At 36.1% G+C, this 25,597-nt stretch overlaps 1 protein-coding gene across 2 annotated transcripts in view; it reads right to left on the reverse strand.

The window, feature by feature from the left end:
• Positions 1-25,597, reverse strand: part of ATP6V1A (ATPase H+ transporting V1 subunit A) — a 56,937-nt gene that overhangs the window by 2,664 nt on the left and 28,676 nt on the right. For both annotated transcript variants that reach the window (XM_019652249.1, XM_019652250.1), the window contains 12 exons: positions 23,204-23,332; positions 20,663-20,877; positions 20,288-20,425; positions 18,596-18,747; positions 14,776-14,938; positions 14,140-14,248; positions 9,226-9,348; positions 9,016-9,130; positions 7,806-7,869; positions 5,767-5,970; positions 1,736-1,830; positions 181-352 (listed from right to left, as the gene is read on the reverse strand). In XM_019652249.1, the coding sequence (XP_019507794.1) occupies positions 181-352; positions 1,736-1,830; positions 5,767-5,970; positions 7,806-7,869; positions 9,016-9,130; positions 9,226-9,348; positions 14,140-14,248; positions 14,776-14,938; positions 18,596-18,747; positions 20,288-20,425; positions 20,663-20,877; positions 23,204-23,332 (1,679 nt within the window). The remainder of the gene's footprint in view (positions 1-180; positions 353-1,735; positions 1,831-5,766; positions 5,971-7,805; positions 7,870-9,015; positions 9,131-9,225; positions 9,349-14,139; positions 14,249-14,775; positions 14,939-18,595; positions 18,748-20,287; positions 20,426-20,662; positions 20,878-23,203; positions 23,333-25,597) is intronic.

Consider the following 25,597-nt stretch of genomic DNA (forward strand, 5'->3'; position numbering starts at 1 on the left):
TATCACTACAATTCCTATTTGAACATAACTTTGAAGTCTGTTCTGGTTTCACATAACCTGAGCATGTGTGAAAATGATAAACGTTTAAGTTTCGCACACCAGGTTTGGGACTCAAATAGTTGAAAAATTAAAAAGAAACATTTCCTACTAAAAAAAAGTGACAGTGGAAACTAAATATACCTTGAATTTCATGGAGGAAAGTTTATAGAGAATCTCCCCCATGTGCTCACGGATAATGGACCATGTGATTTTATTGTCACTCTGGGCAGTGGTTTCAACAGCTCTACGGGCCATATCATAAAATGCAATCATGTTGGACAGCATCCCTACTGTCTTGTAGAATGGGCAGAACCTAGGGTAAATGAAATTAAAAATAATGAACAAAAACAAAATCCAAAGCAGATTCATACTCTATATAAAACTTGATATAAAATACGAGAGCATTAGCTTCTTTATTTAAGTATGCAGACCATTTGTATTTATTAGATGATGCATTAGGAAAGAAAAGAATTCAGAATAGTGGAAAAGACCAGTTTGGGGACAAAGATGCCTCAGGATATGAGATGGATGGACAGATGAAGAAATATTTAATTTATGTTAAGGGTGACATTTATTTTTCAAGAACAATGAAATAGCACTGCTATAATCTAATCTCCCTGAGGGTTTGTTTTTGTATAATGCCAGTAAAGGAATAACCCAGATGGAAAAATAACTGAGTTGGAAAGGCTCCCTTGTGATAGCAAGTTAAGGTGTAATGAATAAGAGAACAGGAAACAGCAATTTCCTAAAGTTAATAGTAACCCATTTTTCCACATTAAGGAGTTCATTTTCATTTACTTGTACCTTTCAATAATGAAGACACACAAGAAAACATTCAACTTTCCCACACACATTCTTATCAACTTTCTGACTCATTTAAACACATTTGCATACATGATTTCATGCACACTCTCTATTATAATCTGTCCAAAGAATTTTCCCCTTGTTGAGTTGTGTTTGTGTGGGTAGTTGCTAGAGCTGCTTAAGTTCCCAATATAGACTTTTGACCATTATTGATTACATTGTCAAATTTTCTGCTTGTCCTACATTCTGGTAATCCTATCTGTTCAGTTCCCTCTTCAGTCTTATGGGGTTGTCGGAAAAGTCATGACGTATTTTTTCTGTTTTTTGTTGCAAAAATGCGTCATGACTTTTCCGACAACCAAATATATGGGGCGAAATACAATTTGAGAGAAAAAAGCCAACCTGAGCTGAAAGGGCTCAAATGATCAATGTTTAAAAGAAATGGGATCTGTGAATAAGCCATGCTGGTATCAGATACAAAAACAGAAAAAGCAAGCACTGGGCAGGAGTAGCAGACACTGGTGGGGCACCTATCAGGGACTTTGGTGCAAAGAAAGAGAATAGACTCATGAAATGAGTCAGGAAAGTGGAACATAATTATTTAGGAAGAGTAGAGGAGGCATGGGCCATGTGAGATGTGGTGAGAAAAGTTTCTGAAGGAGGCAGTGATCCCCAGGTTCTGCATACTAAGCCACAATTTAATCTAATTAAAGATGGCTGGATAATGAGTGAAAATACTGTCAGAGCTGGACAAATGAGGAAAATCAAGACAAGGGGACATTTGCCTGTTAGATGTCTACAAAAATAAAAACAGGTTTGTAATGCAGGCAGCTTCTCCTTCAAAACTCGACAGAAAATCCTGAAATAAAGAAGGAATAGCAGAATAGGTAACCTGTCATAAGGAGTATATCCATTTTGTTGTAGGAAATCATCTTTGATAAGTTTGGCTACCTCCAGAGTGATTTTATCTGTTTCTGCTAGAGAAGCCTAGAAGAGAAAAAACATGTAATTTTAGAAACTTACTTCCATAATGTGGGACCATGACTGTAATCAATGAGCAAGTAGAAACTATATAAACACACACCATCACCTATCATTAATAAATTCACTACATAACTGCTTTTGATGCTCTTTTTTATTGTGGTAAAAAACGTAAAATTTATCATCTTAACCATTTTTAAGTGTAGTGCAGTAATGTACAGTATATTCACATTGTTGTGAAACAGATTTCCGTAACTTTTCATCTTGCAAATCTGAAACTATACCCATTAAACAACAATTTTCTTCTTCCTCCTCCCCCAACCTCTGGTAACCGCCATTCTCCTTTCTTGTTTCTACGAATTTCACTACTTTAGATGCCTTATATATGTGCAATCATACAATATTTGTCTTTTTGTGACAAATACCTGAGGAAGAAGGGAGTATGTGCAAGTTCAGTGACTGAAAGTAACCACACAAAGCAATCTGATCAACTGGGCAGGTCATGGTGGGTAGACACGCCCCAGGCCTATAACTTCTCTAGTGAAAGGTTTTAAGCAAGCCCTGTCCACTGTTCCTGTGCATCTAGGTTAACACACCTTTGAAATGATAGTAGTAATCCTCTTTTCCAGACCCCTTCAAGCCTAACCACCCTCAAGGGAGCTCGTAATCTTAACTATCCTGCACCTTGTTTTCTCCCACCTTCATGTACTCTCCCTTACTTTCCCTCCTTAATTCCAAAGGTATAAATGAAACTGTCAGTCTCTGGGGCACTTGAAATCTTGCTTCCTGACACTGCTGTCAGCTTGGCATTATCCAGCTTTTTTCCTGTTTGCTGTTCTAACCAGTGTAACATGATATCTCATTGTTGTTTGAGCATTTCTCCACAGGTGTTAATCATTTGTATTTTCTCTTCTATAATCTCTCTGCTCTTGCCTTTGCCCATATTTCTGTTGCAGATCTGGTCTTTTTATTAACTTCCAGTTCTTTGTACAATTTAGGTATTAGTCCATCAGTTTTAGATGTTTTGAACTTCCCCTCTCAATCATGCACCTGCCTGTTAACTTTATCCATAAGGGTCTTTGTTGAACAAAAAAAATCCTTACTTTTTATGCAATCGGAAAAAAGTTTTTTGTTTTATTGTTTGTGCCTATAGGGGTTTAAGAAGTCATTTTTCAACCCCAGATCACAAAGCTATTCTCTTAACATTTATTTTCTATTAACTTGAAAGTTTTACCTTTCACACTTAAATTGCTAATCTATCTGGACTCTACCTTTGTATGCAAAATTAGGTTGTGATTCATCTTTATTTTTCTCCAAATACTTTTTCCCCTTATCATTGAAATAATCCATCCTCCTCTCACTTGAATTGTGGTACCATTTTTAAAATATCAAGGGTTCATATATACACACAAGTCTGTTTATATTCTGCTTCACTGATCTATTTGTCTGTTACTTCACCTATACCACACTATGTTTATTATTATAGTTTTGTAATAGAGGAAAAGCTCCCTCTTTACTATTCCTAAGGCTGTGAATCATCATGATATCAAAGAATTTGAGAATAATTACTGATTTGCTCAGAAGATTCAACTGGAAATTTGATTGGCATCACATCAAATTTATAGATTAAAGAGAAGTGGTATCTTTCTAATAAGTCCATCCAAGAGCATGGACTGTCTCTCTTTGTCTTCAGACCTTGTGTTTCACTTAGTAGTTTTAAAATGTTTCCCATTTTAAAAATATGTATTTTTGGTTAATTTCTACATTCCAGTTTTTGTTGCTATTGTGAACACCTTACTTTTAGTTTTATTTTCTAATTGTATTGTGAATAGAGAAATTCTCTTGATTTTTAAAAATATTTATCTTGAATCTAGAACCCTCACCAAACTCTTAATAGTTCTAATTGCTTCTCTGTTAATTCTGCTATTTTCCTAATTATATGAGCACATTTATCTACAAATAATGACATTTTAATCTCTTTTTTTGCTTTTTAAGCTGAGCCATCCTGCCACCTGTTGGTAGCTCAGCGGCAGCTCAGCTTGGGCCGGGCATCGAACCGCTGTTGCTCAGAGCTCAAATTCTTAAGCGAGCTCTTAACCAACTGAGCCACTTGGCCGGCCCTTAATCTCTTTCTTTATAGCTTTTCTTACATCATTGGTTAGGACCTATGATATTTTATTAAACACAGGCAATGGAAGTAGGCATTCTTGTCTTAATCCCGATTTTTAAATGGAATGCAGCAAAAATTTTCCATTATGTGAAATGTTTTCCCAAGGTTTTAATATGTTACTTTTAACAAACTAAGGAAGTTCCCTTCTCTTCCTTGTTTGCTAAGAGGTTTTGTTTTTTTTTTTTAGCTGAGCCATCCTGCTACCTGTTGGCAGCTCAGCGGCAGCTCAGCTCGGGCCGGGAATCGAACTGCTGTTGCTCAGAGCTCAAACTCTTGAGCAAGCTCTTAACCAACTGAGCCACTCGGCCAGCCCTGCTAAGAGGTTTTTCAAAATCATAAATAATGAACTTCAAATACTTTATTCAATACTTCCACATTGGTTGAGATATCCTTTTTCCATTATATTAATTACACTGATGAGTTACAGTAATAGATTTTCTGTGTTGAGTCATATTTGCATTCCTGAGATAAACTTTACTTGCTCATTTTTAATACCCTCCTGGATTTAGTAAGCTAATATTTAATTTAAAAGTTTATACCTACATTCCTAAATGAAATGAGCCTGTAATTTTCTTTTCTTGTATTGCCTTTGTCTGGTTTTGGAGGTCTTCTGCTTCTTGTTCATCTTATAGGGCCACAGTACTTATGAATAATGAACAATACATGCAGCTATCTAATAATGTTATTCTTTGTTGGAAAAAATTAGAAGATATAATAAAAAGAATGGAGCTAAACAGTGAATTCTGAGAGTCCTGACTAGCACTGCATACTATCTGAAAAGTCATTTACTCTAGAACTGAATTTGGTTAAATTTAATCACCCTCTCCTCCTTTGAAACATCAAGACACAGGCACAAGAGTGTAAGTCATTTGTTTAAGGTCACACAGTAGCTAATTATGGGAGAAACTAGAATAAGAATTCGATCCTTCTTAGCCTAGTACTCCTGAAAAAAATATATGTTAATAGATCCTAATTCTACTACCTCTAATTTGGTTTTTGATGGGTATATTCTATTTCAAGAAATAAAAGTAAATGAAGTGTTTCTTTCTCATTTACAATAAAACCAGGACCATGTTAAGTGCTATAGATTACTGAAAAGAACATAAAGACCCTAACAATTTAGTTACTTCTTTTAATTGATTAACCTTAAGTGAAAGCTTCTCCCATTGAATCTAGGCAAGCTCTGTGGCTGCTTTTATCTAAACAATAAGACAGAGGTAATATTATATTAGTTTTGGGGCCCAGACTTAAGAAGCTAGTGGTTTCCACTTCCTCTCTTTTTTAGTACTCATTCTGAGAGCCCTAACTGCCATGTGGAAATATTCCAGAGAGAGAGAAATGCCCAGCCAACCCTTAGCTGTTCCAGTCATCCCAGCCAGAACATGTGACGGAAGAAACCTTCAGATGACTCCAGCTTCAGCCACCATGTAACTGCAACCTGTATGTGGATCCCAAAACAAGAACGCCAAACTGAGCCCATCAACCCAAAAGCCATGAGCAATAAAACACTGTTTAAGCCACTAAGCGTTGGAGTGATTTGTTACTCAAAAATAGAAAACCAAAATAACCGTCTTTCTACCTTTCACAACACAGGTACGTCCCTCAAATATCTGCTGGATGAAGGAAAGACCTAAAATTCTATTAGTTTAAGAATATTTAATAACTACTCATTTTACTAGGCAGGATCTGCATGTCCAAGGTTCTATCTGTCCTTACAACAAACACTCTGGTGTAACTCACAGATCTGTCCTCCATGGAATTTTTTGACTCACCTTTCCCACAAGCTGCACGATTTCTGCCAGGTCTTCTTCTTCCTGCAGAATCTCCTTAGCTTTGGTCCTCAGAGGAACAAACTCTGTGAAGTGTTTGTCATAGTACTCATCCAAGGCACGTGTATACTTGCTGTAGCTGATTAGCCAGTTGACAGAGGGGAAATGCTTACGTTGAGCCAGTTTCTTATCTAAGCCCCAGAACACCTGATTTAAAAGCAAAGCAAAACAAAACGAACAATAACTTTTCTTAAGTATTGAGGTATATTTTCCTAAATATACAATCATATATATACACACACACACACACACACACACACACACACACACACACATACTCTCTCTCTCTCTCACACACACACACATTTTTTTTTTTAAATAGGAATAAATTAGATTTAACTGGTGCTCAAAGCTTCTCTGATACATATATTTTTGGTCAAATTATATCTTTTTAGTATATACCAAGTATAATTAAAACAGAATAAAACATGTAATTAAAAAATATATTCCTGGGCCGGCCAAGTGGCTCAGTTGGTTAAGAGTTGGCTTAAGAGTGCGAACTCTGAGCAACCAGACTGCCAGTTCGATTCCTACATGAGCCAGTGATGCTGTGCCCGAGCTGAGCTGTTGCTGAGCTGCCAACAGGTGGCAGGATGGCTCAGCTGGTGTAACAAGATTGCCTGTTCGATGGTGGGCTACATCCATCCGCAACTAAGACTGAACTTAGCACCCTGAACTGAGCTGTCGCCCGGATGGCTCAGTGGATAGAGCGTGCGTTCTTAACAACAAGGCTGCTGGTTGGACTCCCACATGGGATGGTGGTTACGCCCACCGGCAACTAAGACTGAACACAGCACCTTGAGCTTAGAGGCCACGAGCTGCTGACGGGAAGCCAGGTGGCAACTGGCGCCCTCCACAACGAAGGCTGAAGAACAACTTGGCTGGTCCCCTTCCCCAATTTTCCAGCACTGTTCCCCTCCCCCAATTCCCCAATAAAATCTTTAAAAAAAAGATTTTTTCAGTTTCAGGATGGAAACTGAATCAAATTCAAAATTTATCTGAATTTCCTTAATAGTGTGTCAAACCAAATAGCAAAAAGAAAAATTGACTCTTTTGAAGATTACTGGGTGCGATATAAACAGGTGAACCAGAAAATGCCTAGTGAGATAGAATAGACACTTTACTTTGATTAAAAACCTCTAAGTGTTCTGATTAAATTCAGTTCCCTATCATTAAGGGCCAATCCAATAAAATCTGATAGTTATTTTTCCAAGGTCAAGCATTCACATATATTTTATGCACTCCTAGCTTTGCTCTACCTTTCTCTGTAATTTAAAACAAAATTTTAGCTAAGGTTAAAGAACTTGAGAGTTGTAAATATAGCCTCTGCCATTTCCTTTAATATGGTACTGACGAAAATGTAGGCAAATATTCTAGTTTTCCCACATGAATAATATGAATAGATCAACATTATTATTTTTTTTACTATAACCCTATTTGTACACATCTTTTATTTATGTTTATTTTAATGGCCAACTAGGCCAGCTAGCCACTAAAATCCAAGCCTTGTCACTGGGAAGCAGCTCCCCAGGCAAAAACTACATTTTCCAGCTTGGGTTTCATCTGGGTTGGGCTAACAGAATGAGTGGAGTGACTGTCTGAGCCAGAGGCTCAGAAAGTGGTTGTGCCTTCTCCAGTTCCCCTTGTATCAGCCAGATGCAGGTGATTACCAGGCCAGGAGATGGCAGAGCCACAAAACAGAAGGATTCCCTGCTCTCTGAGTTACAACTGACTGGAAAAGGGCTGCCCTCCAATAGAATCGCCTGCCTGGCTAGGTAAAGAGCTTAGAATGAGCAGACAGCATTAAAGGCTCTTAGGGATAAGAATGTTCCTAAAATACTATAAGGGACATTACCATAGCCTACTCTTTAGTAACTAAATTAAATACTTCCTGATAATTTGGATAACATTAGAACAGGCATCCGGGGGGGATGGGGATGTGATGGTGAGCTCAGAAGGTGACCACACTAGAAAAGATATACCTGAACAATACCAAGAGTAGCAGATGTAACCGGGTCAGAAAAATCACCACCAGGTGGAGAAACTCTAAATTTAAAAGAAAAACAAAGTCATTAGAAATTCTTATGAAAAATAACTTATATATGAAAGTCAGTTTTTTTGAAAGTCAATTTTAATGTAAATGGCTTCTTAATATATATAACTTTAGAAATGACCTTTGGAAAGAAACCTTACATAAAAATCTTAAATAGAAACTGGTACTAAGTTGCAAATAATAATAACTGTTAAACATCTTCTAGTATGAGAAATTCTCGAGAGAGATATTAAAATCAGTTTCATTACTCTAATCGAATAGATGAAGCCAGAAGGAAGGAAAAGCTCTGAAAACAAAGTATTGCTTTATGTAGTGACTGTGAATCTGCACATTGTGTGTATCACGATATAATCATACCTTAACATGTCTATAAATTTGTAAGTTATTCCTGGGATATTGTGACTTAAATGTAATAAATCAGTCACATGTATGGAGCCAGAACATGTAGAGATGACGCTGGAGTGCAACCTTGGTTAAGAATCACTGCCCTTATAAAACCATATCTAACAGATACTATGTAATGACAATCATTGAACCTAAAGAACTTCAGGGAATGAAAATATATATATATATATATATATATATAGTACTGCTGACTACATAATCCTAATGTTATAATAATAGTATTCTTCATTATTATTGTTCCATGCTATAACACATAAAAATGCCATCAAAGCTAGAGCCTTAAAAGATAAGTTACTGATTTTATAGGTCAATCTTCCTCATAATCCATGTTCGAATTCAAAACTTCTGTTTCCAAGAAAAGATGCATATAATCAGACTCAAATAAATACTTTTGTTTTAGTGATGTTGTATTGTTACATTTTGTACAGTAAATACATTACCTGGAAAGTGAAATTACATGGTACGCACAGTCACGGGAGTTTGGATAAAACTATGAATGTGGAAGAATGCAAGTTCTTCCTGCTTTCAATAAAACAATATAATTGATTTCACATCTCTCAATAAAGGGCTTGAGGTTTAAAATGTGTTACTTGTGTTATGCCATGGTTGCTTATTAAAATTTTATAGTAATTGTAAAAAAAAAAAGTATCACTCCCCTTAGAGGGGGCTAAATATTTTCTCTTTAAAATAATTGACCCTTTTCCCTTGAAAAAGTAAACAGTTTACGTGCTTACGCTCCTACAATGCTGACACTCCCTTCTCTTTCAGGATTTCCAAGACATTTCACCCTGCCTGCTCGCTCATAGAAAGAGGCCAGACGGGCACCAAGATATGCAGGATATCCACTATCTGAAAAATGAAAAGAAATTTATAAAGAGAGGTTCTAGGGCAGCCCCCCAAATCCTACCAGTTTTGCTTACATAAAAAGTAATGTGAAGAATTACCTGCAGGCATTTCAGCCAAGCGACCAGAGATTTCTCTAAGGGCCTCAGCCCATCGAGAGGTAGAGTCAGCCATCATACTAACATTATAGCCCATGTCCCGGAAGTATTCGGACAATGTAATTCCTAAATTGGGAAGAATATTACAAGTTATAATCCTATAAGGCATAGTCCTGACTTTTTCACACTTGGGAAAATTTTTAAAAAAGAAGTACATGAGGGAGACTGCTCGCTGTTCACCAAAATCTGTTCTTTTAGACACACAGCTGAATTATATTTCCCAGCCTCCTTCGTATTCAGATGTGGCTGTTTAACTGACCTCTCTCTAATAGAATGTAAGTCCAAGTAAGCCAGGCAAGCCACAGATCCCACCATGCTCTTTCTTACTTCTGTCTTACTGAGAGGGACGGAGCTCCCGGGACTCTGGAAGGCATGTGCTGAAACGAAAGCGCTCTCCACCTGGGTCCCGCCCAGAGTGACAGAGGAAAGAGCCCCCTGACCACCTCAAATAAACACCTATCTACTGAGCAACTACATTTGGGTTCATTTGTTGCCTTATGAAGTCTATCTTAACATAATATACATTTTAAAAAGTAAGAAAGGACGTCTTTCCCTATTCTTATTAATATATTTAAGACTGAAATTAATTTCCAATATAGCTTTTGTCTATGTATCACATACATACACACCAAAAAATCCCTCAGCTAATTAGCTTGTTTGGTTATTTTTCAAAAGTAACATATGCTATTAACATGAGTAATATCTTAACTACCCAGATCATTCTGCTATGCAGATCAGTCAAATCCTGTCCTGTAAAATCACATATAGTAAACCACTTAGAAGAAGCTAATATACAGAAAAACGTCCTGAGTTCTAGTTCCTGCTCTGTCATTTACCTTAGCAAAGAAACTTCATTTCACAGTGTCGTTTCCTAATCTGTTAAAAAGGAAAAACTCTTGCCCTATAGATACATACCAGATTAAACGATACATAACAATGCCTTCTAAAAAGTACAAAGAACTATGCAGCTCTAACATATTAGAAATGTACAGCTGTTGCTACATTATAAGAGTCCCAAAATCTATGGTCCTAATTCCTTTATTATACCAGTAAAGAAATAGAGGCTTATATTAAAATACTTGCTGGAAAATTTAGCCCTTCGCTATCTATCATAATACATCTTTCAGAATAAAAAATACTGATTTCTGAGGCTTCCAAAAAATGGTTCCATGAACAAAGTCTTTAAGAAATATTACTTATTCATTACTAAGGTTTAAAAAACACAATAATTATTACACATTTCAATCTGAAAATACAACCAGATCCTCTCTTATACTAGCATGGCTATGCTTTAAGTTTCTATGATGACATTCACTAATACTTGTGTGTATATATTAGAAAAACTTGGTAGCAGAGTCAGATATACATGAGTAAATCCTCAAAGAAGTTTTACGGACCTAAAGATTTCAGTGCCAACATGGGGGAAAAAAAAACACCTCAGATAAAATCAAAAGATGAACAAACTGAAAAAACATTTGCAACACTTGACAGATAAAAGACTAATTTCAAATAGCTTTTACAAATCAGTATGAAAAACAACTACTATCCAAATAAGAAAGCAGTGTTCAAATGATTAATAAACACAGGAAAGATGATAGTTCACTGCTAAGAAAAACAGACTCAACAGGCATTGATAAAGCAAGAATAGCAATATGTTAATTGTCAAATCCAGATGCTGAGTACATGGGTGTTCATGGGTGTAACATTCTTTCAACATTTTTATGTTTGATAATTATAAGAGTGTTGAAAAAAACCAGCACTGGTGAAGATGCGCAGAAACAGAACTCTTGTCTGTTGTTATTCCTTTTGAAGGGCTATCAGAATCTAAAATCTGTATTAATAACTGTATTTTTAGCAATTTTGCTTCTAAGAACTTACCTTACAAAAATGTACAAAGAAATATGCACACAAAATATGCAAAGAAACCATGTAAAAATATGCATAACAGTATTTTAGTGATGAGAAGTTTGGGATATCAAAAAACTACCAAGAATTCAAGGGTCCACACCAAAAGGATGCTGGTTAAATAAATTATGACATATCCATACAAAGGGATACTGTGCAGCCATTTCAAAGAAGTAGGTAGACTTCCTGCCTTAAAATAGTAGGTGAATTATGTCACTTACTCCTTCTCATAGAACTAACCACCAAACAAGGAGAACAAGAAATACAGAAACAAACTCTATCATCAAAAGCTATGGGCCAGGGCCGGCCAGTTGGCTCAGTTGGTTAGAGCACAGTGCTCATTAACACCAAGGTTGCCGGTTCCATTCCCACATGGGCCAGTGAGCTGCGCCCTCCACAACTAGATTGAAATCAATGACTTGACTTGGAGCAGATGGGTCCTAGAAAAACACACTGTTCCCTAATAAAGTTTAAAAAAACAAAAACAGAAAAATATGGGCTATATTTAGCTTCACAACAAAATCATGAGGAAAGCCATCTAAATGAGGTAAAAACCAAACAAGGGTGTGGGAAGACACCAAGAATTCACCTGAGGCTGCACATCTGAGATTAAGCTTCTGCAAACTAGAAGATACCTCCTGAGGGGTAACACCGAGAATCCATTGATGGGGACACTGCAAAAGGAGCACAGGGCTGGGGGCAGGAGTACCTTGGCCCCAGTATGGATGGCATCAAGGAGAAGTAGGGAGATGGGGACAAATAAAGCACAGGTAGGGACTCCTTCTCAGTGAGTTAAAAAGTGGGTGAGGCAAGACGGAAGAGAAAGAAATCATTGTAAGTGGCCTTGCAGCTGCAAATTTTTATTGGCGGGAGAGGAAAAGGGTAAAATTACTTACACAACTCCATGCCACAACAAACTTCACAGGTTACCAGGAAGAATTCCTGCTACCCTGGACCACAGCCACCCCCGCCCCCCATCTCCTGCAAATATGAGTAACAGTAATAAAAAACATCAGTATAAAAACCAAAACAAAACAAGAAGAAATCGGGCAGAAGAGCAGAATAAAATGATGGTCCAGGAACCTGCCAAGGAACAGATGAAAACTGTGACCACAATTAACAAAAGTAAATCTTAAAGTATCCTCTCACAAAGTAAAATCTCAAGGAGTATACAAATAAGAACAAAAAGATGTTTCATGAGTGAGCAGAACTCAACAGAAAGCTGGGAGAAAATGAAGGTTTCATTAAAAGCAACACAAAAAGTAAACACCATTATCTTCTGAACATATGGAAAAAAGGCTAAATAAGAAGGATGAGAGAGGAAATGGTATATATGGAAACTGATAAAGGGGATCCACCAGGTCTACTTTGAAGAAGATAATCATAATAGAAGAGAAAAAGGTTCAGAAACAATTCTCAAAAATTTTCCAAAGTAAAAAACATTCACAGATTGAAAGGGTATACTGCCTCAGGAATAAAATTATCAAAACTGTCAATACTGGGATATAGCCTAATAAAGTTATGAGCTTTCAAAGCTGAAGAGAAATTCCTTGGGGCGAAAAGTCACCTCAAAAAGGAAAAACTGCAGGCCAGCATCAGATCTCTCACCAGCGTTCAATGCTACAGCAGTTCTCAAGGAAAGAAATACGATCCAAAAATTTTACACTCAGCCAAACAATTGTTAAAATTTAAAGGCAGTAGGAAAAAAACCAAACTTACAAAGAAACAAGAATTCAGGGGATATAGTTTCCATAAGCCTTTCTTAAAGAAACTTCCAAAAATTTTAGCCAGCCACAGAACAAATGTAGCTAAAAAGACTGCCAGTGAGCATGGACTCCATTTTACTATGGTCTAAGACTAATACACATATTGTAGTCATGGTTACAGAACAAAATGTATTATAAAACCTGAAAATGTGGAAATAAAAGTACCAAAAGTTGAGATAGAAATGGGAACAAAGATAGAAGGTAATACATAAATACACTGATATTCTTATCTTCCATATCCAGCAGTTAAAATATTACAATAATTCAAAGCTGATAAATCAAGTTATGGAGTATACAGGTATATTCAGAGATAGATCAGTGGTAAAAAGTGTAAGGAAAAAAAACCACGGTGGTAGAAGATACATCATTTAATAGTCATTTAAAAGTTTGGGGGGGTGGGGGCCGGCCGAGTGGCGCAATGGTTAAGAACTGGCTTGGGACGCCAGAGGGCCCCGGCTCGGATCCCACATATGAGGGCCAGTGACACTGCCCTCCACAGCTAAGATGCTGAACAACAGCTCAACCTGGAGCTGGGCTGCCCTGAGTCGCCGGCGACGGCGGAGGCTGCAGCCCCTGTGGCAGTGGGTTGCCATGGGCTACCGTGTGTAGCCAGCAGCCAGCGTGAGCAGCCAGCAGCCGCAGTGAGCGGCCGTCCAGAAGCCGGCGACTGATCTGCCTCGCCCGGGAAGAGCGCAATGATGGTGCCAACTTGGGCCAGTGAAGCAACGTCCTCCACAACTAGACTGAAGAACAAAAGGACAGCAACTTGTCTGTTCCCCTTCCCCCAATTCCCCAGCACTGTTCCCATCCTCCCCCCAATTCCCCAATAAAAATCTTTTAAAAATAAATAAATAAATAAATAAAAGTTTGGGGGGTGAAAATGAGGCGGCAAATTGGGGGAGGGGGGCTGTCACTTTGAAGGGTAAAAAGTATAACTATTGCACTGTTGTACACCTGAAACTAACAATAAAATAAAATAAAAGTTTGGGGAAGCTCTATAAAAGTCTTCTACTGACATATTCTCAAGATGTAATAAGTACAATATTTTTTTTTAATTACAGATATGCTTGCAGGTATGGGGGTATTTTAGAATAAAAGAAAAGTTCTTAGGAAAGGAAAAAGTTTGGTGCTAGCTTTCAACTTAAGAATGGACTTTAGGTGCTTTTATTCCAATTCATATTCTCACCAGTATAAATAGAGGCTTCTCTGGCAGCCACAGGCATGTTGGAGGTATTGGCGACCAAAGCTGTCCTCTTCATAATTGACTCTACCTTCCCATCAACTTCCATCGTGAGCTAGAGACAAACCATCTATTAGTGAACCTCTAATTTCTAAACAGAACATTTTAGTCTCTTATTTTACAACTTGTATAATTTAATCTCTCTTCTAATCAGTTTTCCCAAAGTAATATTCCCCGTGACTCCAACTCTTCTCCCGTCTCCCACTGTGCTATAAAAAAAGTCATTGTTTCCATTTCATAAGTGAAAGCCATTGTTTTATGGAAAAAGAAATATTACTACAGTAACCTAGATTATATAAAACCTTTGTAAAGTTCACACCTATTGTCTATTTTAATCTTTCTTCTAATAACTAAAAACGACCAGATCACAAAAAGGAACTTGCAAGTGTGTGACTAAAAATTTCAAATTCCTTTCCTGGAATATACAAATTGAATCACAAATATAATTAGAAAATTCCTTAAAAGATCTTTGACAAATGAGAATAGTGCTCCAGATCCAATACAAAGCTTTATTAATTGACAATGAAAGTTTATCAGTGGTATTTTCTCTGGAATGTTATTTGAAGCTTTATAGATACAGACCTCTGGGAAGTCACGGAGGACTTCAGACATCTCATTTCCTCTTTCACCACATCCTACGTAGATGATTACGTCACTGTTGGAATACTTGGATAGAGACTGAGATATCACTGTCTTTCCACAGCCAAAAGCCCCAGGGATTGCAGTTGTTCCTCCCTGTACACATCTAAACAAAGAAAACAAAGTATGAATTCCTTTACTTGCTAACAAATACTAATAAATAAAGTAGGTAAGTGACACAGGAATATATGTTAAAGAAAGCACTCTGAAATATTTTCATCGATCTCTATATATGCACTTACAAAGATAGATATACAGATATAGATATAATAATTGCTCCCCTAGTTTGTACCTATACTAGTGTTAATGTTTTTTATTATCATTAATCATCTCTAGTATCTTTAATAGCTGAAAAGTAGAAGTAAATTCTACAAATTACCCTAGGAAAAGAGATACAAAAATAATAAGATAAATAAAATAGTACTAATGATATTCTGAATGCTTACATAAATTAGTTAATGGAAGGACAGTATAGGAATTAAAGCTAAAATAAAAATATAAAAATCTTTTCAAAGGTGTCTCATGAGGCAGAAAATAAGACCTTAAATTCACATCTTGCTGTAAAGGTTAATGAACAAAGACTTTGGTAAGGTGTTAGTTAAGTTAATCCCCTTTTATCTATCAAATAACTATTTACAGAGTGCTTTCTAGGTACTAAAAACTTTGGTTGGAGATGCTGGAAAGACAGCAGTAAATAAGGTAGCCACTCACATTCCAGCGGGGTAAACTGCAAAGTTAGTTGGTGATTATCCAGTACACTACTATTAGCAGCCACTTTCAAACTTTCCCTAAAAGGTGGCACTGGAGTAGGACATAGTCTGAAGGGCAGAGGAAAGTGAATGTTGTGGGATGTAGGTGTGGGGTGGGAGGGTCTGGGCAGGAGAAATGAGGTGTAACACTAAGGGAAATTTCTTTGTAACATCGTGTTTTATCATAAAAATTCACTGAAACATTGCATCCTTAATAATAATAACAGACTTTTTCAATATAAAACTAATATGCAGTAAAATCTTTTCTCCTGCAAACCTTTCAGTGACTTCGATAAATTCAGAGGACATGTCCATTCATCCTATGGCTTTGTACACCTCTTTCAATCACTATTAACCCAGGAAGGGGAGGCGGGGCTGGGTGTGTCCCAGTTTGGAAGTTTAGCAATCCAAAGTAAAACGTGAGATCATAGAGAACATCCAAGGTATTGTGGGAATACACAAGAAGGGGTGCAAAGTCTGACACTAGATCGGGTTGGAGTTAGGAAATTCTTTCTGAAAGAAGCTAAGACTGAGAAGGAAACAGAAATTAGCCAGATAAAGGGAAATAACATTCCAAGGAGAGGGAACAGCATGGCCAAAGGTCCAGGGGCAAGATGGAGCACTGCTTGGGAAACTAACAGTTCTTCAGTAAGCCTGGAAGACAGTGTATAAGGAAGTAGTTGGGCAGTCAAGTGCCTGAGACAATACTGAAAGGTAAGCAATGGCCAGATCACAGGTGGCTTTGTAAGGAGATCAGGGGTGTGTATTTGTTTTAAGGATAATGCAGAGCACTTAAATTAAGGGTTTCAAGCAAAACAGTACAGGATCAGATATGTGTTTTAGGTGGATTACTAGTCATATGGACAACTACTTGGAAAGAAGGCAAGACTGGAGACAGGAAGTCTGATTAAATGTAATTATTGGAGGTATTTGAGATGCTTAATTAGGGTCATGGAGTAGGGATGACGAAGATATAGATAAATATTTAGGGAATAGAATAAAAAGCACTTGTTCAATAATTCGATGTAGAAGGATAAAAATGATCCCTGAGAGAAGTCACATATTTAAGATTAGGCATTCACTAGATGGATGATAATGACATTTGGTGAGGGAGGCAACAAAGAAAGATGAGCAAATTTCAAGGAAGAAAATGGTGATTAATATGATTATTTTAGTTTTGAACATACTAACTTTGAGGCACCTATAGGACATTCAAAAGGACAGGTATAATCAGAAGTGTTTTATATATGAGTCTGGAACTCAGAAGAGATTTGGGATGATAGAAACAGACTTAGGAGTCATAATATATTGATGAATATTTAAGTCATGAGAATAGATGAAGTCATCCACAGAGGGTAAGATACGTAATGACGAGGGAAGAGGCCCTGAAAAACGAAAAACTCTAAGAAATATCAAAATTAAGGGAGAAAAAACGTGCATTGGAGAATTATTGGGTTGTCGGAAAAGTCATGGCGCATTTTTGCAACGAAAATCAGTAAAATTATGTCATGAATTTTCCGACAACCCAGTAGAACTTGTGGACAGAAGCTAACAGGAAAAACAAAGAAAGAGGGTGTTTCAAGGAGGATGGCGTAGAAATATCCAAAGTTATAGGAATTAAGAAAACACTAAACCTTATTTATTGAATTATCAGTATGAGAGTAACTGATGATGTTAGTGGGAGTACTTTCAATCGAATAGTAGAGCCAAGGGCAGAGTGGTACGGTGAACTAGATTGGGAAAGTGGGAACTATTCATTCTTGCCAGAGGCGTGGCTGTGAAGATGAGGAGAAAAGTTGTGGAAGGTAGAAAAGGGAAAAGAGTAGAGGATAGATTTTTTTTTCCATGTGTGATAAAAGGAAGATAACTGATAGAGACAGGTCTTTGAGAAGATATGAGATGGGATAAGCTCCAGAAAGAGAAAAGGAAGGGATGAATGGGAATGCTTGTTAAGTCAGCCTGGTAGCAGGAAACTGAGGGGGTTCCAAATCTGATGGCCTCTAATTTCTCTGTGAAGGAACTAGCATGATCATTTGTTGAGAAGGAAGGAGAAAGAATTGAGTTGAAGATGTGAGGCAAGTGGAGAAGTTTCAATAGGAGAGCAGGAGAATGGTAGTTCGGGAATCGCACGATTGCTACACAGTAGGGAGATGCCAACTTGCACCGATTATTTTATTTTCTTAGCCGCCTGTGTGTAGCCACCTCGGGAGAAGGAGATAACAGAAATGATTCATAGTTGGAATTTTGCCAGGTGGGTGTGACAGAAGACAAAGGAACAAGAAAATTTAGTAAACTGGAAAACATTCGTAAAAGTGATAGACACATTTAGTGGAGAGTGAAGAACAGAGAAACGGGGTGCTGCCTAATAAGGATGAGAGAGTAATAATGAGGACAATTCAGAGAGCAGGTTTGAAGGACAAGAGGTTGAAGGTAAGTGGAATATGCATGGGTTTGGTGGTCAGAGGTTCAGGGAGCTACTGTATCATAGCTTCAGTCTTTTCTGTGAATTAAATGAAGGTATCTGTTGAAAGTAAAGCAGGGTATAGTGAAACCTGAGACTTAAAGAGAAAGGGTGTTTCTGAGTAGTTTTTGAAGAAAATGGCAAAGACCAGACTACAAATTAAGAAAAATTGCTGGGCAGTATAAAGAGCCAGTTCATTTTAGAACTCATCAATTTACAGTGACACCGGTGAATCTATAATACTAATTCTAGGATAACTTAAGAAAAATAGTTATATTGTTTCGGCAAAGGTTTTCTTCTGGAAAGTTTTTTTTCCCTGAGAGTTTTAGAAATAATGTTTTCTTTATGCAACTGTGAAAAAAATAAATCTTCAATGGTTTAATTCTGTAATAAGCACGGGCAATGTATATATTGTATTTAACTAATTCACAATTATGTCTCTAGATAAAATGTATTATAGGTTTAGCACATAAAACCTTTATCTATAAAAAGTGAAACAATAAGCACATACAATAATTCTGTGGGAAAATGGTGGGACACAGATTAAACTTACGGGAAAAGGGCATCAAGGACTCTCTGGCCAGTCAGCAAAGGATGATTAGCGGGCAGCTTCTCAGTGACAGGCCGAACCTGACGTACAGGCCATACTTGAACCATGCTGAACTTTTCCTTTATGCCTTCAAATTCAAGCTCCAGGACAACATCCTATAAAAATACAGCAAGGTTTTAAGTACAAACTTATGAACATTTGTTCCTGAAAGTAACTCTAGATTAGATTCCTCTTGGAGTTACAAAGGTGTTACATGGAAGTAGAGAGGGAAATTTTATACTTTTTATTGTAAATCTTTATATTCAGTTCTAATTTTTTTAATCAGGTGTGCTTATTACGGTTTTAATGATTAAAAACAGTTTAGGAGTTTTTGTGAAAGAGAATAGAAGAATAATTAAATAAATTGCGTGGATTTACATAGAGAGAAGTCCTGAAGGATACAGCAGATACTCCTGGGACTGAGGGAGGGGGAAAAAAATGAATGTTTTCATAATTTACTTTCCAGTCTTTGTTTTATATACTTTATTACAATGCTCTTATACTGCTTTAATGAAAAATACTCATCTATTAAAAAAATCCTAAAATATTTAATAAAGTTAAATATTTTTAAATATTTACAAAAGCAGAAAGATAATGAATGAGTAATACTCTAACATTTATGAACATTGAAATGGTTTCAACTATTTACAAACAATCCCAAAGTCCACAGACTATAGAAATCTGTAATTTTGTTGATACATGAACCACTTCAGGGTGGTTCTTTCATATAAGAGTGAATGAGTGTCTAAGCTACTGAGTAAGGCTAGCTGATTGCCCAGAATCCCTGTCTTAATTCTTTTGTTTTCTATATATTAGAGCACAGACTTATTCTTGTGAATTAATTAGAATATTGTATTTCATCACATTTTATTGGGAAAAAAATTATACACTACAGTGGCCTTCTCAATAGTTACCTTCATGCCCACAAAAACTATTATGGGTCTAGTATATTTGATATGATGTGACTACCAATAACATTAAAGGACTAAGTTTTTTTTTTTTTTTTTTTTTTGACCCCCCCGCCCCCGCCCCCGTCACGGCGCCCGCCAGCCCGCCCTTCCCACCTCTAAAGGACTAAGTTTTAAATGGCTCACCCAGAGTAAGAATTCATATAATCCACTGTGCAACTAATTATGTGACTATAGATTGACAATTTAAATCAAAATCTATTCTATGCCTAAAGAATCAGGGCTTTAAACGATGTAGCATAAATTAACAAGGTAGGAAAATGTTATACTAGATACCTCTTCCTCTTAAAAAATAAACAGTATGTTCTCTTATTCACCTGCACCTAATAAGCCATGGGATATACAGCATAGGGAATATGTCAATAATATTGTAATAACTTTGCACAACGACAGATGGTTACTAGACTTATGGTGATCATATCATAAGGTACATAAATGTCGAATCACTATGTTGTACACCTGAAACTAATATAATACTGTATGCCAACTATATTTTAATTAAAAAAAGGAAACAATATGTTTTTGTATTCCCAAGCCCAACTTAAAAAAAAAACTTAAGTAAAAAAATAATTATGGGAGTTACTTAAAACCTACATGTTAAATGACAATTCTATAACTAGGGTACTAAAAATGGGCAACTAGCATACAGAAGTAGGGCCACTCTGTGAGATAAAGTTTATATACTTACAGAGGTATCATAATTTCCAGGTGGAGCGATGTAAGTTACAGTTCCTCTGTTTCGTGGGGGTAACATGATTTTGTGTCTGATGAGCGAATTCTCAACGACAATTCCATAAATATCTCCACCAGTGATGTGACTACCAACCTAGAAAACAGATGTATTTACTGTTTAATGTTCAAATAAACATGAAGTAGACTCACTCTTGCTATTATTTAAATAATCTGCCTCACTTATAAATAAAACATCCCAGTTCTATACTCTTTCTAGTGGATTTAAAGAAAACTTTAAACTATACTTCTGTGGTCTATTTTTATTTGAACTGAGTACAAAACCATTCACATTCTTTCACCAACTTTAGAAATCTTGGTTATAAAAACATACCCGTAGGTTTTTGCAAGGTGTAAAATCCCATTTGATATCTCTGCTAAGGGCAGACACATTTACTCCTCGGGGAATGTAGATACTTTGTGTCTGATTGCTGATATCTGACAGAGGTCTTTGAATACCATCAAAAATGGCTCCCATAATGCCAGGACCAAGCTCTACAGAGAGGGGTTTACCAGTGCGGAGTACAGGGTCTCCAACAGACACACCAGCTAGAAACAGTAGTTGAGGAAAACTCACCATGAAACTTTAGAGATACTATGAAAAGGAAACACCGCAGTAACAGGAAATGATACCTAAGGGGCTAAAACAGATTCTCCAACTTTCTTAGTTCACAATATCCTTTAATGTTTTAGTAACTTTTTCACAGTGACACACGATAAAATACGTGTCTAATAATTCCATTTATTAAATAGTTATGTCTAAACAACTTAATATATATGTCCAAACAATTCAGTAGTACTTTGAAAATAAAATATACATAAACATAAATAAAAAATATTTAAATTTCATTCTTAAATAACCTCAATTCTTACAAATGGGATATATGTGCCTGTCAGGCACTGTAGAATTTTCAAACCTTAGAATCAGGATGAATATATTTATTGTCCCATATTTATTGTCACATAATACTTGCTGTTTTACCTTAGCAATCACCAAAAACTCATCTTCACCAAGATATGACATCATCGACAAGAATATTGTGCAGCTGAGTAATGAAACTGCTTATTATCTCAAAATACTAGCTCACGTGGTGTCTGACAAGATGTCTAATATTCCTGTGTTAACCTCAAAACTTTAAAATATCCTGGGACACCACATGAGTTTGCTGTACCTGCCCAGAATACCTAGGTGCCGTTTCCGAAACCACAGAGCTAAAAACAACAAAAGCCTCTCCTAAATACATTGTTTCAACTATACTACTGAAGACTACTAGTCTCTTAAAAAGGTTACTAGTACCTAACAAAAACTAAAAATCTTGAGAAGTTTTGAAAAGGAAAGAATAAAATCTGCAAATAAGCACACTGAATCCTCCTTGCTCTCATATACTTGTTGATAGAAGTAATATCAGTACAACTTTTACTGACAGCAATTTAGCAATATCTATCAAAATTAAAATGCATAAATCTTGATCCAAAAATCCAATTTCTGTGAATTCATACTAGTTACATTGTAACAGTTTATAATAATATCAACTAAAATTTCTGTCAAGACTGATTAATAAATTACGGTACATTCAGATAATAGAATTCTATGTAGCTATAAAAAAGGAACTGAAGCTTCTATGAACTGATCTAGAAAGATTTCCAAAATATATTTTCATTTCTAATATGTGATTATGAAAATTTTCAAACCTACAGCAAAGTTGAATTTTACAGTGAACTCCGCTACCTCTACGAGCTAGATTCTACAATTAACATTTTACTATATTTACCGCATATCTGTTTTCCACAATACATTTATTTTTAAGTGAAAACAACCAAGGTGCGGAATAATACATATACTATGCTATCTTTTAGGAAAAAGAGAATAAAAATCCATATTTATATTGGTTCACATATGCAATTAACAAACCAGAAGGATATACAATAAAAAGAACTAATAAAGTGGCTGCAGGCAACTGTTTATGTCTTGCAAACTGACCAGATACAGGATGACAAAGGTGGGGATGGTTGTCACTGTATACATGTCCATTTGTTTATTTTAAATCTTTAAACCATGTAAAAGATTAAACAAAAGATAAAGCTAACAATAGGGAAAAGTCCTTTTGACTAGTCATGATTTCATAGCTACAGACTTCTAACTTTATTTAAAATTTTCAGATGACTATTTTGAACTAGCACCTCAGTACTCAGACAGAGAACAGTTACTGGCAAGCATGTATTTCTGTATGGTGAAAAAGCTGTACCAAATAAATCTTAAACAGCCAAAGAATTAATACTGATCTTGAGATCCAATCTAAAACATACAAATGAAGCAAAAAGAAAAAAAAGTGCTTCTCTTCACAAGGCTTAACTCTTTATCTCTTTATTTTTTATAGAAAATTGAAAATAAATTCTATGTTTAAAAGCCAAAATTATGGAAACCAAACAAATAATGAAGATTCCCTAGTGTTAAAGCTACAGTATAACACCCCACCCAGCACTATTTATTAGAATAAAGACAGAGAGTGGTGATTGATTTATTTATGGATTTACTATTTTATACAGAAGTCATGATTGGAGAATTTTAACCATACAAATTGATGTGAACCTGCTTAGGGATCCTTCTACAATATGTCTCCCTCTAATTGGCTCCTCTTAAAGTTTGTCAATTATTGAAATATTAAAAATAATAAAAGTTCAGAAGATAATATTAATTTCTTAGGAAGAGCACTAATTCCTAGTACCTTTCTCCAATATACTCCTGTATAAATCGGATTTCTAAACACCAACATTTCACCTTTTGATAGCCCTGGATGTTGCTGTTTCTACCTTTGCCATAAATCCTTAAATTCTGACTTACAGAGAGTAGCAAGAAATTGAACAAAAAGGATACAGGTTTCTTCGTACACCTGGATAGTAGCCATGTCACCCTCCAATCGGATAATCTCTCCAACCAACTCGCTGTGGCCCACTCTCACCAGCTCATACATGGCTGCCCCTGCCATGTCACAGGCTGTCACCACTGAAAAGAACAAACACGTATTTTGATGACTTAAGACTGTGAATAGTTATAATGAAAACATCCAATAATTCAATAATCCTGCTGTCTCATATATTCATAAGAAAAAGAAAACACCCACTATGGAACATACACCACAAAAAGATACATTTTTAGCATATCATATAGCGTGAAAAAAAATAAATGCCAGGCTAAAGATTATTCATTTTACATAATATTCTCATAATAACCCATAATATAAATATAGGTTTTGATCAACCCAGTTTGCTATAATACATAGAATGATGGATTTGGGGACAATTAAAAAAAACTTTAAAACTAAAATTGGAACAGAAGCTTTAGCTAGTAACATGGTAGAATGTCACACAATTATCAGTTTGCTGTGTTGTCACCATTCCTTTGAGGTAATATCTAAAACATCTTTATTTTCTAACACTTTATAACAACGGTTCTTAAAACTCTCTTGGAACATGGAAACTTTTCATAAACTGATGATAGCTCTACCTAGAAAAATGCACAGATACATCTACAAAATTTTTTACATAGACCATAGGAATGTTTATAATCAGTTACCACCACTGGGTGAAGTTCTCACTAAGAATCCCTATTTTTTATAAATACTGAACCAGAATTTATACTTACGATTTTGGACCACGTTGTCTAGTAAGCAAAAACTACTTTTCTGGCAGGGAGGGAAGGTTGCACATTTTCAGATAAGTGTAGGAATAAACTGATTTTTAATATTTTGCCTTCTGATATAATTGATTAGAAGTATGTATTAGGTAATATTCAAGTGGAAACTATTAAAGTATTAAGATTTCATTAACTTGTGTTAAAACAATGAAGATTTACTAATTTCACAAATATTTACATCTATGTAAATATTAAGATGCATTGAAACATCAAAAGTAACTAAAATTTTAATCATACTTAATAAACCCAAAAGTATGCCATTACTTTTTTCTTAAGATTTTCTTTTTATTGGGGAATGGGAACAGTGTTGGGAAATTGGGGAAAGGGAACAGCCAAGTTGTTTCTTCTTCAATCTTAGTTGTGGAGGGCGCAGCTAGCTCAGCTCCAAGTTCAGGCGCCATCTGGCCACCCGTGGGCAGCTCAGGGCCACTCAACTCAAGGTGCCCTGCTCAATCTTAGTTGCTGGTGGGCATAGCCCACCATCCCGACCGGGAATCGAACCCAGCAACCTCGTTGTTAGGAGCACGTGCTCTCACCAGCTAAGCCATCCTGCCACCTGTTGGCAGCTCAACGGCAGCTCTGCTCGAGTGTAGCTCACTGGCCCATGTGGGAATCGAACTGGCGACCCTGTTACTCAGAGCTCGTGCTCTTAGCCAACTGAGCCACTGGGTGGCCCGCCATTTATTTATTATCTTATTAAGTACTTAAGAATTATAAGTAGGTTCCAGGAACAGTTTACTACAAGTTTCAGAAAAATATTTTTACCTAAACTCTTCCGATGGTGTTCTTTTGCCTTTTCCCTAAAAGTTATTGTGTGTAGCCTGTCTTTCCAAAAAACCCTTATGATCATTAAGGGGAAAATTATTTCTCTAAATGCAAATGAGACTGAAAACAGTGAAATGTATTATTTGCCAATGAGCTCAAGTTCAAACATCAAGTTCTAAGTGGAAGAAGCTTCTTGGGGAGAAACAAGAGAGACAGTAACAGATAGTCTTCATTTGCATAAACACCAAGAAGGATTATCACCTCCATTGTGATTAGAACCAGAAAAAGACTATTAGCATAAAGTTTACAAAAAGATATTTAAAAAAAAAAAAAAGAATTTCCATGAAGGATTATAAATCAATGAGCAGGTTTCCCTATGGAAACTGTGAGTCACATTTTGCAGTGGGAGTGTGGAATAACAAAATGGATACTAGAATGAGATTTATTATTTAAAATGCAGTACCTCAAGTTTTGGCAAAATGAACATAAACTCTAAAACTACTTTCCATTATCAGTTTCATTCCATAAGAGTTCTTTCCTACAGGTAGCTGGTTATGTGATACCTGAAATACCCATTCAGAGGAATAATATATGCAAAGAGCACTGGTTGATGCTGCTGAGAAATGCTCTGAAAACATTAAAGTTCAAACCAAATTCACAGATGTTTACCGAATGCTTATAATCTACAAGGTATTACATACTAAAAGCTATAAACTTTATAGCTTTTTAACCTCAGATTTAACAATAAAAAAATAGGCAAAACTCTGAACAGTGATTTTACATTTACATAACATAAACAGTACCTAAATA

This window comes from Hipposideros armiger, unplaced genomic scaffold, assembly GCF_001890085.2.
Source record: "Hipposideros armiger isolate ML-2016 unplaced genomic scaffold, ASM189008v1 scaffold_176, whole genome shotgun sequence".
NCBI lineage: Eukaryota > Metazoa > Chordata > Mammalia > Chiroptera > Hipposideridae > Hipposideros > Hipposideros armiger.